The sequence below is a fragment of the Pipistrellus kuhlii genome, unplaced genomic scaffold (assembly GCF_014108245.1).
Source record: "Pipistrellus kuhlii isolate mPipKuh1 unplaced genomic scaffold, mPipKuh1.p scaffold_m20_p_26, whole genome shotgun sequence".
Classification (NCBI taxonomy): Eukaryota; Metazoa; Chordata; class Mammalia; order Chiroptera; family Vespertilionidae; genus Pipistrellus; species Pipistrellus kuhlii.
Window position 1 is genome coordinate 316162 of NW_023425525.1, and position 14168 is coordinate 330329.

Sequence of the window (14168 nt, forward strand, 5' to 3'; positions counted from 1 at the left end):
CGGGCTCCCCGGTCGGACACCTGTTAGTGTGAACCCAAGTTCCTTGCCGTACTTTACAAATGGCAGTCCCTTCACTGCCCCCTAAACCTAACACTCTGGGAAAGGGTCCTCTTCAGAGAGACTGGGACCCGGTGCCGCCCCCAGGGCACAAAGGGACTTCACGCCCAGTGCACAGCCCTTTGTCTCCAAGGACAGGGCCTCGGACTAATTACAGGCTTCCCGCTTCCTGGATATTCTAGCCTGTGAGGCCTCCCCACCAGCTCCTCCCTCCTTCCTTCTTTTAGTTTTGTTTTTTGCACCAAATGTTTTATTCTTTGTGGTTTTCAGTTGCAACCAAAACCACCAGCTCCCTGAGCAACTTGGAGGATTTAGAATGGGCTTGCCCGGCCGGTTTGCTCAGTGGACAGAGCATCGGCCTGCAGACAAAAGGGTCCTGGGTTCGGTTCCCGTCAAGGACACGTTTCTTGCTATTTCCCAGGTCCTGGTCGGGGTGTGTGCAGGAGGCAGCCAATCGATGTGTCTCTCACATCGGTGTTTCTGTCTTTTCTCTCTTCCACTCTCCCTAAAACTCAATGGAAAAAATCCTTGTGTGAAGATTAACAAACAACAACAGCAAATGGGTGTGAAGCTTTGTCCGTATGAAGCTTTGTCCTAGCGGAAGGAAAGTGACTTGGTCTCAGGCCTGAGCTTTAGCTGGGGCGCGTGTCCTCGGTGTGCAGTGTGCAGAGCGGCTCGCACTGTTGCTGGGGTGAGGGTGCTGAGGGCTGGGGCGCTGCAGGGCGTGCGAGGGAGGGCGGCCTCTTTGACCTCGGCCTCCACGACCTTTCCGGTCTCCGGTGACCTCTGGGGCCCGCTCTCCAGTCCTTCTTCCCAGAGACCACGGAAGGGGTGGCGGTGGCGGCTTCCGTGTGCCATTTACAAAGAATGTTTGCATTGGTCTCAGAGAGGGAGAGAGAAACATCCATGATGAGAGAGGATCACGGATCGGCTGCCTCCTGCACGCCCCACACTGCGGATGGAGCCCACAACCCAGGCCTGTGCCTGACTGGGAATCGAACCCTGCCCTCCTGGTCCATCGGTTGATGCTCATCCACTGAGACCCCGGGACGGGCCAGCGTGCCGTTTTTTAAGAGCTGGAGATACCGGCACGCTTTGCAGTTTATTCCAGCGGGAAGTATTTTATTTTAAAAACAACTTGCGCAGGTCCTTTGGCTCGCGGAGTTCCTCTGGCCGTGCGTGCTGTTCGTCATCCTGACAGCCCTTCGTTTCCAAGAGCCGCCCCGGCACAGAGACACCTGTAAGTGCCACGTGATTGCAGATCGCCTTCCTGCCGCTCCTGGGAAGGCTCTGAGTGGATGCATGGAGGCCCCCTCCCCCCACCCATCGCAGTGGCTGCAGCATCTCCCTCTTTCCCTCTTGGGAATGATAGCCACTGTTTGCTCGCTTGGCAGATTTATTCTTCTAACTAAGCTGACCCACCTGGGCTCGTGGGCAGCTGCCCACCAGGTTCTGTGGATGAGTGGCTTCCAGATTCCCTATGTGTATGTGTGTGTGTGTGTGTGTAAAGGGCAGGGGCATGGGGGGGGGGCGTGAGCAGAACTTGACTAAGGGAGGTGGCTTATTGGGGCCACATTAGTCCTGATCTTTAACAGCTGCACTTAACATTTAAGAATACAAGGGGTGTTAGATTTCAAAATTTTGCCCAAATTAAAGACCCCTCCCCTCCCCCCTCCTCCAACCTCTCCTCCCCCCTGCCCCCTCCCCTCCCCAAAGTGTGCAGTCCCCGTGGCGGGAACAGTAGCAGTGATAGGCGATGGCAGGACGTGACGGCTACTCTTCTGATCCTGGCTCGGCTGCGTTGCTGCTGCCAGTGGCCTGTCGTCTCCTTGCCCCCGCAGGTTACCTGCAGCCCCGGGACCTGCCCAGCCGGGGTGTCCTCCCTTTCCTGCGGGGCCTCCTCTGCAACACCGGGGCGCGGTGCCGGAACACGAGCCGCCCGGGGCCCACCCAGCGCCGTCCCCGTCCCCGGTAAGACCGCAGCCCTTCGGGGCCTGGGAGGCGGGTCTTCCGTGGTTCCTGGCATTGGCTGACCTGACATTTAAGGTGAAGCATCTTAGTTACAAGAAGAAAATGAGACGTTTCCAGGTAACTTTGGACAACTTTAAGTTGTAAGATCAGTATCATCTATAAAAGCACTATGCAAAGAACATCATTTGGAAATAGCCTGCAAGCATAACCCCAAGACAGCTGAGGGTCTTCGTGTGTGTGGAGGAGGGAGTGTTAATGTAAAAACATTCAAACGTGTGAAGAATGTCTGTGAGTTAATCAGAGCCAAACTGTTGACAACTGCTGGGAAGTAGTATCGCAAGGGACTGGGATGGTGCTCCGGAATGGCGGGTTTTCATCCAGTTTTACACATCGCACTCTAAGGAGAGGACTTAGTGAGTTCCAAGAAATCCACTGGTGACAGGTTAGGAAGGTGGGAGAAACCTCTGGGACTGGATAAGAAGTAAAATGCTGGACAGGCACTCAGGTGGGTGCAGGGACAATTAACATAACAATGAAGGGATTTGTGGTATCTGTCTGGAGCCCAGGCACATCAGGTTGTGCCCCAAGGGGTCCGGAAAGGGAAGCTACAAGTTACCCAGATGTGTGAAGGGTGTGTTATCCCAGATGCAAAAAGACAGACAGGCTCAGCTAAGGTAAGGGTGACCTTGTCAGTGGAGATACCGGCCTAGGATGTAACTGCCCACCATCACTGCTTTTAGTGAAAGTTTAATTCCAGACCATCCTTGTGGTGACTGTAGGTCTGAGTCTGCAAGACCGCCACCCAGGCCTCCCCTGAGCTGTCAGGTCAGCGTGGGGCCCCTTCGTCACCACAACGCAGAATCCTCTGGGGGCCGAGGTTCTCCGGCATCTCTCTCAGGTCTGCTGGGGTCCCTCCTCACTCCGCACAGGAAGCCTAAATGCTGTTTGAGGGGGACCGGGGCTTCCCACCCAGACAAGACTGGCCCTGTCACCCTGTCACCTTCAGTTCTCTGAATCCCTGCACCCGTTTCACTTGTCTCTCAGGTACCCACTTCCAGCGTCATGAGTGTTAAAGGCAAAATAATTAGAAAATAGTTTTATTGATGTCAGAGAGGAAGGGAGGGAGTGAGAGAAACATCCATGATGAGAGAGAATCGTTGATCAGCTGCCTCCTGCACGCCCCACACAGGGGATGGAGCCCACAACCTGGGCAGGTGCCCTCACCGGGGATCAAACCGTTGATAGGTCAACACTCAGCCACTGAGCCACACCGGCCGGGCAAAGGCCAAACACTTAATTAACACAGCAAGCCTGGCGCAGGGGGAGTTACTGGTAGCCAGTCTGAGTCCCTCTGGCTGATAGTAACCTTTCTCCACGCCAGGGAGTCACTGTCCTTTTCCTCCGAGTCCCCGCACTGCAGGCCTCAGGTCAGCGTGCTGGTCGAGGGAGGACGGCGGGAGCTCGGCACAGTGCTCCCGGCCTGCAGAGAGGCCTGGGCTTCACCGCAGCGGCATCCCAGGCTTTGACTGGCAGCCAGGGGGAAGTGCCTCGTCTCCCGGTGCCCGAGGCCCCGGTGTGAGCAGTGAGGGGGCAGCAGAGAAAGACGTGAGCAAAGAGGCAGCAGGAAGATGCCCATACTCGGTCAAGCTCACCTCTGGCTTCACACCCTGCCCTGATGGACCTTTCTCATAGGTTCATCTATGAAGTCAGTTGATCTTTGTGGCCATCAACATCCACTTTGTCTGTTTGCAGATGATCTTCAGGCCAGTTCCATTCAGGGAGACTGAAACGCCATCTGGGCTGATGGAGCCTGTGAATTTCCAGGCCTTTAACCCCCAGGAAAGTTCCTTGGGCATAAGTCCCAGAGTTCCTCCCACCAGGAGGGGCGGGTTCTGCAAATCCACTTCCCCTTCCTGGTTTTGCTGGCCCAGGAGGGGTTCGGGCTCACAGGCCAGGGTCATCCGGGGTTTGGAGGAGAGTGGCGGGAGGCAGGGCGGGAGGGTGCAGATGGCTAGGGAGCAGAATTGCTTCCTCAGACCTCAGCCGACTTGATTTTAGTGATTTATTTTAGCTTGATTATGGTGACCATTTTGTTTCTCACTTTATCCCTCAGCCTCTGTTTCATAATTTCCCTATGCCAGGGCCCAGCTTCTTTACAGGTAGCAGGATCCTCTTTCTTCACTCAGAGAGGCTAAGAATTTATCCTTTAAAAAAAAAAATTGATTTCAGAGAAGAAGAGTTCCGAGCCACAGCTGTCCCTAACAAGATCCATGACCTGGTCTTCTTACAAGAGATGCAGGACCTGGCGGATGGCCTGCGTGAAGTGATGGACGAGGCAACAAACTTAAAACAGCTCTGGGCAGAACGAGGCAAGTCCATCTCACCGTCAGATCTCACCTGGCGGTGGGCTTGAGCGGGCCGCCAAGTCCCGGTCACATGACAGCCCTGCTGCCCGGCGGGCCTGCTCGTCTTGGAGTAGACACCCCTCCATGGTGAGGCCCTGCACCCCCAGACGCTTGTAGAGGGGGAGCGGCAGTCCCCCCACCTTCCCAGGATGGCTCGGGGGCACAGCCTTCAGAGCGCTGCAGCTCATCTTGCTCGTCTCTGCACATTCCCACTCCACTCTGTCCTCTCTTTCTTCTGAAACAGGAACATTAATGTGGGAGAGACACATCAATTGGTTGTCTCCCGCATGTACCCAGGCCAGGGCCGAGGATTGAGCCTGAGCCAAGATACATGCCTTTGACTGGAATCTAACCTTCAGTCCACAGGCCAACACTTTACCCACAGAGCCAGCTAGGTCCCATTTTTCTTTTAAGTGATTCCCCCCCCCCCCCCCCGCCTTTATAGAGTAATACCAGGAAGTGAGATAAAAAGTTTGGCAGAAAAATGAAGCGGGTGGTATTATATATTATTTCTAAGAGAGAACAGCACCTTTCCCAGGGGGGAGCAAGGGGGGGCAGACTTCACTGTGGACCAAATGCTTACCAACGACCAGGATAGCTTCAGACACACAAGATGGAGTCCTTAATGTTCCTTCTTACCCTGTTTCCCCGAAAATAAGACAGTGTCTTATATCAATTTTTTTCTCCCAAAGTTGCGCTTAGTCTTATTTTCGGAGGATGTCTTGTTTTCGGGGAAACATGGGTAGTAGGGTCATTCTACTTTAATAAAATGTGTTTTTCCAATGAGCTTTTCTACATTCTATTAAAGAGAGAACTAATGTTTTTGAGAGGCGGTCTCTGGTTGATTTTTCAGTTTGCACTATTTGAGCCATTTCTCATGATAAAGGAAAATCTCTACTCACAACACAACACATATCCTGGCTTTCTACACCAAGTGATTCTTCAGTTTTTTGTGGACACTCACTGGGTCTGAAAAATCACAATTTCTCGCCTTTCCTCTTCAACTTTTTCTTTGCTTTCTTTTCCTTCATGTTCTCTGCCCTGTCTTGACAGGCTATAATGCCTGTGGAATGAGAGATTATAAAATTGTACTTTTTATGCAAATTAGTGAAATCTGGCTTACCAATTTTCCCCAGGATCTTTCATATCCATGTGTTTTAGAAATTGAAAATGGCTGTTCATCCTTCATTCAGGCATGTAATCATATTGGGGCCCACATTCTGTGGTGAGCCACTTGATTTTAGAACTAAAATGGCCACTCAGCAAGTGCATTCTGATTGCTGCTGGTGGGACTAACATGTCTGAAATCCCCTCTATTGTAGGTTCTTACGGCTCCAGCTTATTAACAGTAAGTATTGTGCCAGAAGTTTGGAACATGGTCTTCAGAGACATAATGGTTAGGCTGAAAGCATGGCTTCAGTCTCCTGGTTTTATCTTCAGCAACAGCATGGGACTCTGGTTTGGGGCAGGCACACTCCCTGAGGAGATGGGCTGGAAGAGGAACTTGGTCTGGGTCCAGGACAGTAGGTGTAGTGAGGCCTGGGGGTGGGGCAGCAGGTGCAGTGAGGCGTGGGGGTGGGGCTGCAGGTGCAGTGAGGCCTGGAGGTGGGGCAGCAGGTGCAGTGAGGACCAGGACAGCAGGTGCAGTGAGGCCTGGGGACAGAGCTCTGATCTGTGACACAGGTTAGCTAGCGCTGAATCCCGCTCCTAGATCCCTCTAACTCTCCCTGGGCACCACTTGGGTCTTTGCGACCGGGATGGACCAGAACCAGGAGGGCAGGCGGAACCAGAGGGCCCAGAGGAGGGTCGAGCACATTTACAGGACGGAGGTAGGGCTGTCGGATCCGCTAGTTCTAATGAGGGTCTGACTGGGTAACCTTGGCTTGGAGTCACTGGAGAGGAAACCGGCAGGAAGCAGGCCCTGGTTCCTTCCGTCCAGGCTGCAGCTCCAGGCACTGGGCACTTTGAACCGGGTCCGGGGGGCCGGGTCTCCGCACGTTGGTTCCGCCCTGAGGGCTCCGCGCAGCTCTGGGCGGGGACTGCGCCTGCGCCCGGGCTGAGGGGCGTCCTCCCGGGAGGAACAGGAGACACGGAACCTGAGGCGACACGGAACCTGAGGAGACACGGAACCTGAGGCGACACGGAACCTGAGGCGACACGGAACCTGAGGAGCCGGGAAAGGGCGGGAAGTGGCCGGCTTCCGGAGGACTGACGCTGTGGATCACGTGGCGGTGTCCGTCCCCGCAGGCGCCGGGCGAGGCACGCCCTGGGCCTGTGAGGCCTCGGACACCGGCCCCGCGTGTCACCCTCGGGGCGGGACCCTGGAGGGAGCCCCTTCCCGGGCATGGCCATGGCGGCGGGGCCGGCTGCGTGCTGGCGCCTCAGCCCGAGGCCCAGGCGCCCTGACGGGGAGGGGGGACGCGGAAGGCGGGGCCGCGGCCGCCCCGTCCCGCCGCCGAGGGCCTGCGTCCGGGCCGCGGGCACAGGGAGGCCCTCCGCGCACACGGAGGACAGCCGCAGGGAACGGCCCGCGGTGCAGGCCGGCGGGCGGTGTGACCACCCCGGGCCGCGGCCCGACCCTGAGCGCCCGCCGCCCGGCCCCGCCGCCGCCCGCAGGGAGCGCCCGGGCCGTCAGCAGGAGCCTCCGCTTCCCTCATCGCCATTTCTGTTGGCAAGGCATCCTGTCAGCCATAATGGTTCATCTTCACTGGGGAGGGGGAGAGGCAGACTTCTGGAGCCATGGCCGTCCACCGAGACTCGAACCCTGACCCTCTGGTCTAACCACCGAGCACTCGGCTGGGCTAGACATGCTCTTTTATTTGCCTTCCTCCACCCTGAACCTCAGTGGCCGCGCCACCAAACCCGCCTTTGGTGTGGAGGGGAGTGGGGTGTTGTGTGAGGAAGAACTCCGTTTTGACCACTGGGTTGGCTGCTGTGACAGCGGGTGACAGCGGGGTCCGTTCTCCCACATACCTGAACACATGTACTTCTAAGATCCACCTCACAGTCAGAGAAATGGCTACCAGAGCAGACCTCTCCCTCTCCTGTCCGCTCGGCACCACATTGAAAAGCCAGCTTCACAATCACTTTACATCTTCCCTGCCCAAAGCACCAGGGCGCATCAGCCTGGTCTCCACCACCAGAGACTCTAGTTTCTTACGCTTTGCCCTGTCATTTAATTGATGATGTTAACGAAAAAACAAAACAAAACAAAACAAAAAACCCATTGAAACCTGTAAAGAATTTTAGTGAGTTTATTTGAGCCAAACTGTGGGCATATGCCGGGAAACAGAACCTCAATGGATTGAGATAATGCCCCGAAGAATGGCGGGTTACATTTCTCTATTTATACACTGAAATCAAAGGAGGGACATAGGTGGGTTACATGAAATTCATTGGTGATAGATTAAGGAGGCGGGAGAAAGCAAAGCGGTGGGAAACGCCTAGGATTGGGTAAAAAGTAATATGATGGGGCTCGGGGAAAAGGGAAGTTAAAATTTAACCAGACATCTCACAGATACGTTATCTTAGAGCAGTGTTTCCCAAACTTCTCTCATGATGAGAATCACCTGGTGGAGTTGCTAAAATACAGATTCCTGAATCCCAACTAAGAAGTGCTAAACTAGAATTTTTGGGAACATATAGGTAAAATTGTATACTTAACTAGTGCTCTAGAGCTGTCTTAGAGGAAAAAAGGCAAATTGCTCAGTATAGAAGATCTAAGTAGATCTTTGTCAGGGAAAATATCGGCCTAGGACATGACTACCCACTATAACCTGTTTGTAGTTTAAATATTTAATTTTCAAACCATCTTTTGTGGTGACTGTAGGTCTCCGAGTTTGCAAGACGGCCTCACAGGCCTCCCCTGCGCTTGTCAGGTTAGCATGTGGCTCCTTTTGTTCACCATGAACAAAAATAAAGAGGAAAATGCGTGGTATCTTTCTCTCAGGTGGATCTCAATAAGACCGAGGAGGTGATCTTGGCACTGGAAAGCCTTCAGCAGCAGCCCCAAGTCTGGGACTTCCTGCTTTTACTGCCCAGACTGTTCGCAGGCCACGTCCCCGCTGACGATGGCCTCCGCGGTGCGGCATGCCCCCTGCAGGCTGTCTTGAAGTAAGATACAAAGAAAGCAAAACGAATTACAGGTGTGCGGGTGTCTCCTCCTCACTTTTAAAGGGAAGTACACGTATCCCTGAGTATTTTTAAATCCTCTCCCAAGGACATTTTTCCCATTGATTTTTAGAATAGAATGAAGGGATTGAGGGAGGATGGGAGAGAGAAACATTGATGTGAGGCACATTGATTTATTGCCTCCTGATGAACCCTGACCAGGGCTGGGAATCGAACCTGGACGTGTAAAGTCCATGCACTTGTGCCAGCCACCGGCTCACGGTGCTTTGCTTTTGTTTGGTTCCAGTTCCTTAACGGCTCTGGAAGAGCTAGATTGGCTGCCACTCAACCCTGCCACCTCCAGGGTTTCCAAAATGGTGCTGAAGGCGACCATTTCTGCGCTGGCGTTCCCGCAGGTTCACGGAGCAGCAGCTGCTGGTGCGGGTGGGTATCTAAGCGGTTATGGTATTTCAAGTGGTTCACTCGTTAAATTTATTGACAACCAACGAAGCTCAAGTGCCGTTCAAATCACTTAAAATATAAAGGCAACAAGGAACAGCTGTTTCTGTTCCGAAGCGGGAGCAGGCTGAGGATTGGCACCTCTGACCGGAGGCGCTCATGCAGAGATGTCTGTGCTCCTTCAGATTTCCCACCCGTGGCGCAGCCTCGCAGGGCACCCTCCAGCACCCCGGCCCCCAGCTCATGTTGCCTGTGGCTCAGTGGAAGGAGGACCCTAGACAGGAAGGGTGTCTGTTGGCCCTGCCCGAGGGAAGCCAGGTGGCCAGTGTTTACTTGCTCCTCCTGAGGGCTATTCGCAGCAGGAGCCACAGGTTCTCAGCACAGAGCCCAGCGGAGTGGGGGACACAGACCTCAGTTAACAAACGCATTATCATTAGGAAGCTTAGCTCTGCATCATCCAAATTACGATCCTCTTACCTTACAATTGGAAACATAATTAGTTACGAATGCAATTAAAATTAGTGATGTTCTATTAACTTTCAGTGAGTGAGAGCTAAGAACTATCACAGAACAGCTCCTGGAGGCAACTACAAATTGTTTTCATTTATTGTCTCCAAAGGCGAGCAGAGGCCAGCATGTGAGGCCGGCCGTGCTCTGTTTGGGAATTGTGCATCTGTGTGCACTGAGCTGTCTTTTAGCCTGACTACCAGAATCCAAATTGTCTTTCCGGTTTCAGACTGCTCTGACATTTTATACCCACTCACGGGCTGTTGTGACTATTTCCCCCCTTTCCCAAATTCTGGGACCAGTTCCAAGTACTCTGAGCCTAGAGGTCAGTGGTTACAGCACAGGCTGGAGTCAGACCTCTGGGTTTGAGTGGACCTCAGCTGGAGGCAGGACCTCCCGTGGCTGTGGGCCTGTGTCCTCCCGGGAACGGCCTGTCCTGTTGTCACAGGGAAATGCCTGGCCCAGCGCCTCCTGCCACAGGGTGGCGCTGTTTAAACCTCAGACCAGCCTCTCCCACTGAGGAGCAGCAGGGAAGCAGGGAGCCTGGGGCCTGGCCCACCCCAGTGCCCTCAGGAACTCCGATATCAATGGCACAGGAATCACTCAGCTGGAGACCATGTGGGCGGGTGGAGGGGGCTTTGGGTGCCCAGAGCAGACACTGGGCAGGTGGCTGAAGAGTCAGGATCTGCAACCACCTTGTCGCTGGTTTTCAGATGAAAATTGACAGAATTTAAAAAAAAATTTATTTATTTTTAAGGGGAGCAAAGTTTATCGGAGAAGCCAGTCCTGGAAAAGGTGCAGCTGGGGTTCCAGGAGCAGCCAGAGTCCAGACTTCCTTTCTGTGCCACATTCGGGAGTAGTTTACCATTCACACTAATTAAAGCCTCACAGGCCACGTGCGGAGGCCCCGTGGCCATAGCCACGTGGGCGCAGGGACGTGTCCCCGGCCACAGGGGGGACGTCCAGCCCAATGGTGCCGGGGAGAGGAGACCGTGATGTTGGAATTTACATGCTGTTTTGTTTGCAGTTGACGGAGATTTTGTGAAACCTTGGGGAGTGTTTTGGATTTAAATTTTGGGTGTGTCATTCTGGGTGGCAATGGGGCAGCTTATGAGTTTTATACCTTAATTAACTCGGATAGAGGAGGAACTTTTTTCCTGTGAGTGTCAGTAATTTCTGGCAGGACAGTGTGAAGACTCCTTAGCATTTTATGCTGTGAACATGCTGTAATTTATTTCCCCCCATGCTAGATGCTCAGCTGGTTTCCACATTTATTTATTTATTTATTTTTATTTTTTAAAATATATTTTATTGATTTTTTACAGAGAGGAAGGGAGAGGGATAGAATGTTAGAAACATCGATGAGAAAGAATCATCGATCAGCTGCCTCCTGCACACCCCCCACTGGGGATGTGCCCGCAACCCAGGTACATGCCCTTGACCGGAATCGAACCTGGGACCCTTGAGTCCGCAGGCCGATGCTCTATCCATTGAGCCAAACCAGTCTTGGCTGGTTTCCACATTTAATAGTAAAACCAACGCAGAGACTGCTGTACATTCTTGTACTTCACGGACATGGCAGGCTTCTGGAGGTAGATGCTTAGAAGGGAAATTATCGGGTCCTATGGTTTGGATTTCACCATGTTCTTGAGCTATGCTGTCAGATCGCCCTTAGAGGTCTGCAGTCATTCCGCAGGGAGCGGGCGCCCCTCCCCGCGCTTCAGCGCCCAGGGCCAGCTTCCGTTTGCTCTCCTGCTGGATGGTCTCAAGGGCATTCAGTCCTTTGAAAGTGAAGGTGCTGTTCTCTGAGCTGCTGCAGACACGCCACCTGGCAGGGCTGAGGAATTGACCTGTCACCCCGGCTGTCTCGCAGAGTCGGGGCGCAGCCTGTCCCTGCGCAGCCTGCTGCGGGCCCCGCAGGAGGTTCGGGCGGACCTGCAGTCCCGATTTGGATTTGATGACCTTCATGCGGAACAAATCCTGAATCACTCAGCCGAGCTGAAAGAGGTACTCACGCTTCCTGCTTCCCTCGCACTTGGGAATCTCTTGGGCAGGCTGGGCGGCGCAAGGACATTTTAAGCGACACTTTATCAACCCATTACTTCTTCGTCAAGCCGATGCCAGCCTTTCCTTCAGTGAGATTGTGGTGATATTTTTAGAAGAGGAACATCCTAGAAAAAGAAAGCGTGACTGCTACGTATTCATATCGTTGCCAGATTCCCACAGACAGCTCACTGGAGCGGATGGTGTGCTCAGCCTTGTCCCAGGCCTTCGCGGACGAAGCTGACGGAGAGGGTCACCCTGGAGACTGTCACACCCGCTGGGCAGCAGCCAAAACCTACCTGGTCCATGCGGTCAGCTGGCTGCAGGTCTACAAACAGGTGCTGTGCCCATCGAAGCGCCCCCGTGTGCCGGCACAGGTTCAAGCACGTCACCTCCCTCCCGCTACTCCCATATCTTCCCCTGGTTGATGTTTGACTTTATTGTGGTGGGAACACTTCACAGAGCGCTCCCCCTGCACAAAGGGTCAAGTGCCCAGAGCAGCACTGACTGCAGGCGCAGCTGGGCAGCAGGCCTAGCTATTCACCCTGGCATTCCCATCCCCACCTCTCAGCACCTCGTGTCCTTCCAGGAAACACGGGGCCCTACGTCCTGGCCATGTGTGCCCTCCTCCCTGTGCCCACGGCCTGGGCTCGCTGCCCCTCAGCACAGATGCTCCCGGGAAGTCTGTCTTGGACTTCATGCAGCTTCAAGAACCATGGTCTGTTTTTGTCATCACAGCCTCCACTACACGCTTTCCTCCAAGGACACACGTCTTTAACTTTTCTTCCTCACACATGCCATGAATAAAGATCAAACATTTTAAAGCTGCAGATGGGATTGTCCACTTGGTGGCACTAAGTTTGTCTGGCAGTACAATGATCAGGGGACAGAGCTGCCTGCCCAGCATCAGCGTGGGCAGGTCGACGCTTTGCTCAGTGCATTATCTGGGCACCGATGGTAGTCAGGGTTACCTCGCACACAGACCCTTGTCACGTGCCCCCTGCCTTCCATCACTGCGCGAACGATCTGTTTTGATGCAGCGTGGAGCCACAGCACTGACTGCCTTTGGCTTTATCGTCCCCAGGCCTGTGATGTCCAGTGCCTTTGTGACTGGGTGTAATTATGACCCAATTTAAAGACAGGGCTGTGTTTATTCTGTCTCCAACATGTCAGCATAGTGTGGGGCACATTTCACTGGTTTAGAATGTACCTACTGCTTTCTCTGCTGCAGATGGGAGCGGGGGAGAAAAGAAAGAAATGGGGCCTGATGAACAGTTACGCCCACTCATTGTTGGAATTTGTAGTCTTTAATTCCTGAGAAATTCGGCCACATTGCAGTTGTCACCCAGCCTTGCAGTCTCCCAACCCTGTAAAATGGGCTGTGTGTCATCCTGACCAGATGCTGTATCTCTGTTCCTGTTGTAACGGCCCCGTTTCTGACTGTGCAGGTGCTCCATCGGTGGCCGGCGGGCGGCCCTCTGCGGCAGGTGCTCATAGGGGCGGGCCTCGGCCAGGAGGCACCCAGGAGCCTGGCGGGGGGAGAAGGCACCCTGCAAGAGGTGGCGGAAGCTTTGCAGATGGGGCTGCTTCTGCTGACAGGCAGCAAGACAACAGAGGAACCCGGCAGCCACGCACCTCCAGAGGCGTAAGGCACACTCCCAGTTCAGGGCTTCTTAACCCAGAGCACACTGAGGGTGAAAGAGTGAAACTGTTAGAAACGAATTCCTAAAACTGCTGGATTCTGAATTCCCATCTCTAGTGAGCATGTGCAAGGAGGCCACCTGATAGGTAGGGTGTTTGAGAAGGGCCAGCATTTTGGATTTTAGATTTTACATCCTTGACATCTGTTTAGAGACAAACAATAACATTTGTTTCCTATTCAATGAATTTCTCCTCCTAGCTTTATTATTCCCTTCTACTAAATGCAGTTTTTATCATTTTCCAGCTTCTTGATGTTCAGGTTTTCTTTCTTTGTGACAGATGCTCTAAGGCCAGCCCCTCTCCTCCCAGAGCTCTGGTACATTCCACACAGTTGGATGAGCAGGGCTCTCCATCACTTTCTAATATTTCCCATTTAAAATCTCATATTTATTGTGATTTCCTCTCTGACTCATAGTTATTTAGAAGCAGATCGCTTAATTTCTATGGACATATGGGGCTTTTCAAATTACTTTTAAAGATTGATTTCTAGTTTCATTTTAGTGGGAAGACATACTCTGAATGTTTTAGTCTTTGGAATTGATGAGATGGACTTTATGCTCACATGATCGATTTTGGTAAATATATATGCTCTTCCAAAGAATGTGACTTCTGTCGTCAGGTGCAGGGGTTTATGCATATTAATTAGGTCAAGTATGTTCCTTGTGTGGTCCAAGTTGCCCCAGCTTATCTGTTTCCATCTGTCTGTCTTTCATGGCTCGATGGCCAGTGGCCCTTCATCTCGGCCAGAGGGGAAGTCGAATCAGAGGATTCCGAGTCCTCTTTTGTTAGGTTCCACCAGAACCAAGAAACCACTAGACCTGACATTCCACCCTCCTGAAGTCACCTTGCGAAGTGGGGTGTGAGGGACCCGGTGGGTCAGCTCTGCATTAGGCAGGGCTCACAGACTGGGAGTGG

The 14168-nt window shown here is 53.2% G+C and overlaps 1 protein-coding gene across 1 annotated transcript in view; it reads left to right on the forward strand.

The window, feature by feature from the left end:
- Window positions 1-1215: 1215 nt before the first annotated feature.
- ABCA13 (ATP binding cassette subfamily A member 13) overlaps window positions 1216-14168 on the forward strand; it is a gene marked incomplete at its 5' end in the record, with an annotated part of 89879 nt that continues 76926 nt past the window's right edge. The window contains 10 exon segments of the mRNA XM_045587161.1: window positions 1216-1297; window positions 1899-2015; window positions 4251-4397; window positions 5756-5781; window positions 8383-8546; window positions 8615-8619; window positions 8766-8981; window positions 11383-11516; window positions 11726-11890; window positions 13001-13197. Coding sequence (XP_045443117.1) covers window positions 1216-1297; window positions 1899-2015; window positions 4251-4397; window positions 5756-5781; window positions 8383-8546; window positions 8615-8619; window positions 8766-8981; window positions 11383-11516; window positions 11726-11890; window positions 13001-13197 — 1253 coding nt within the window.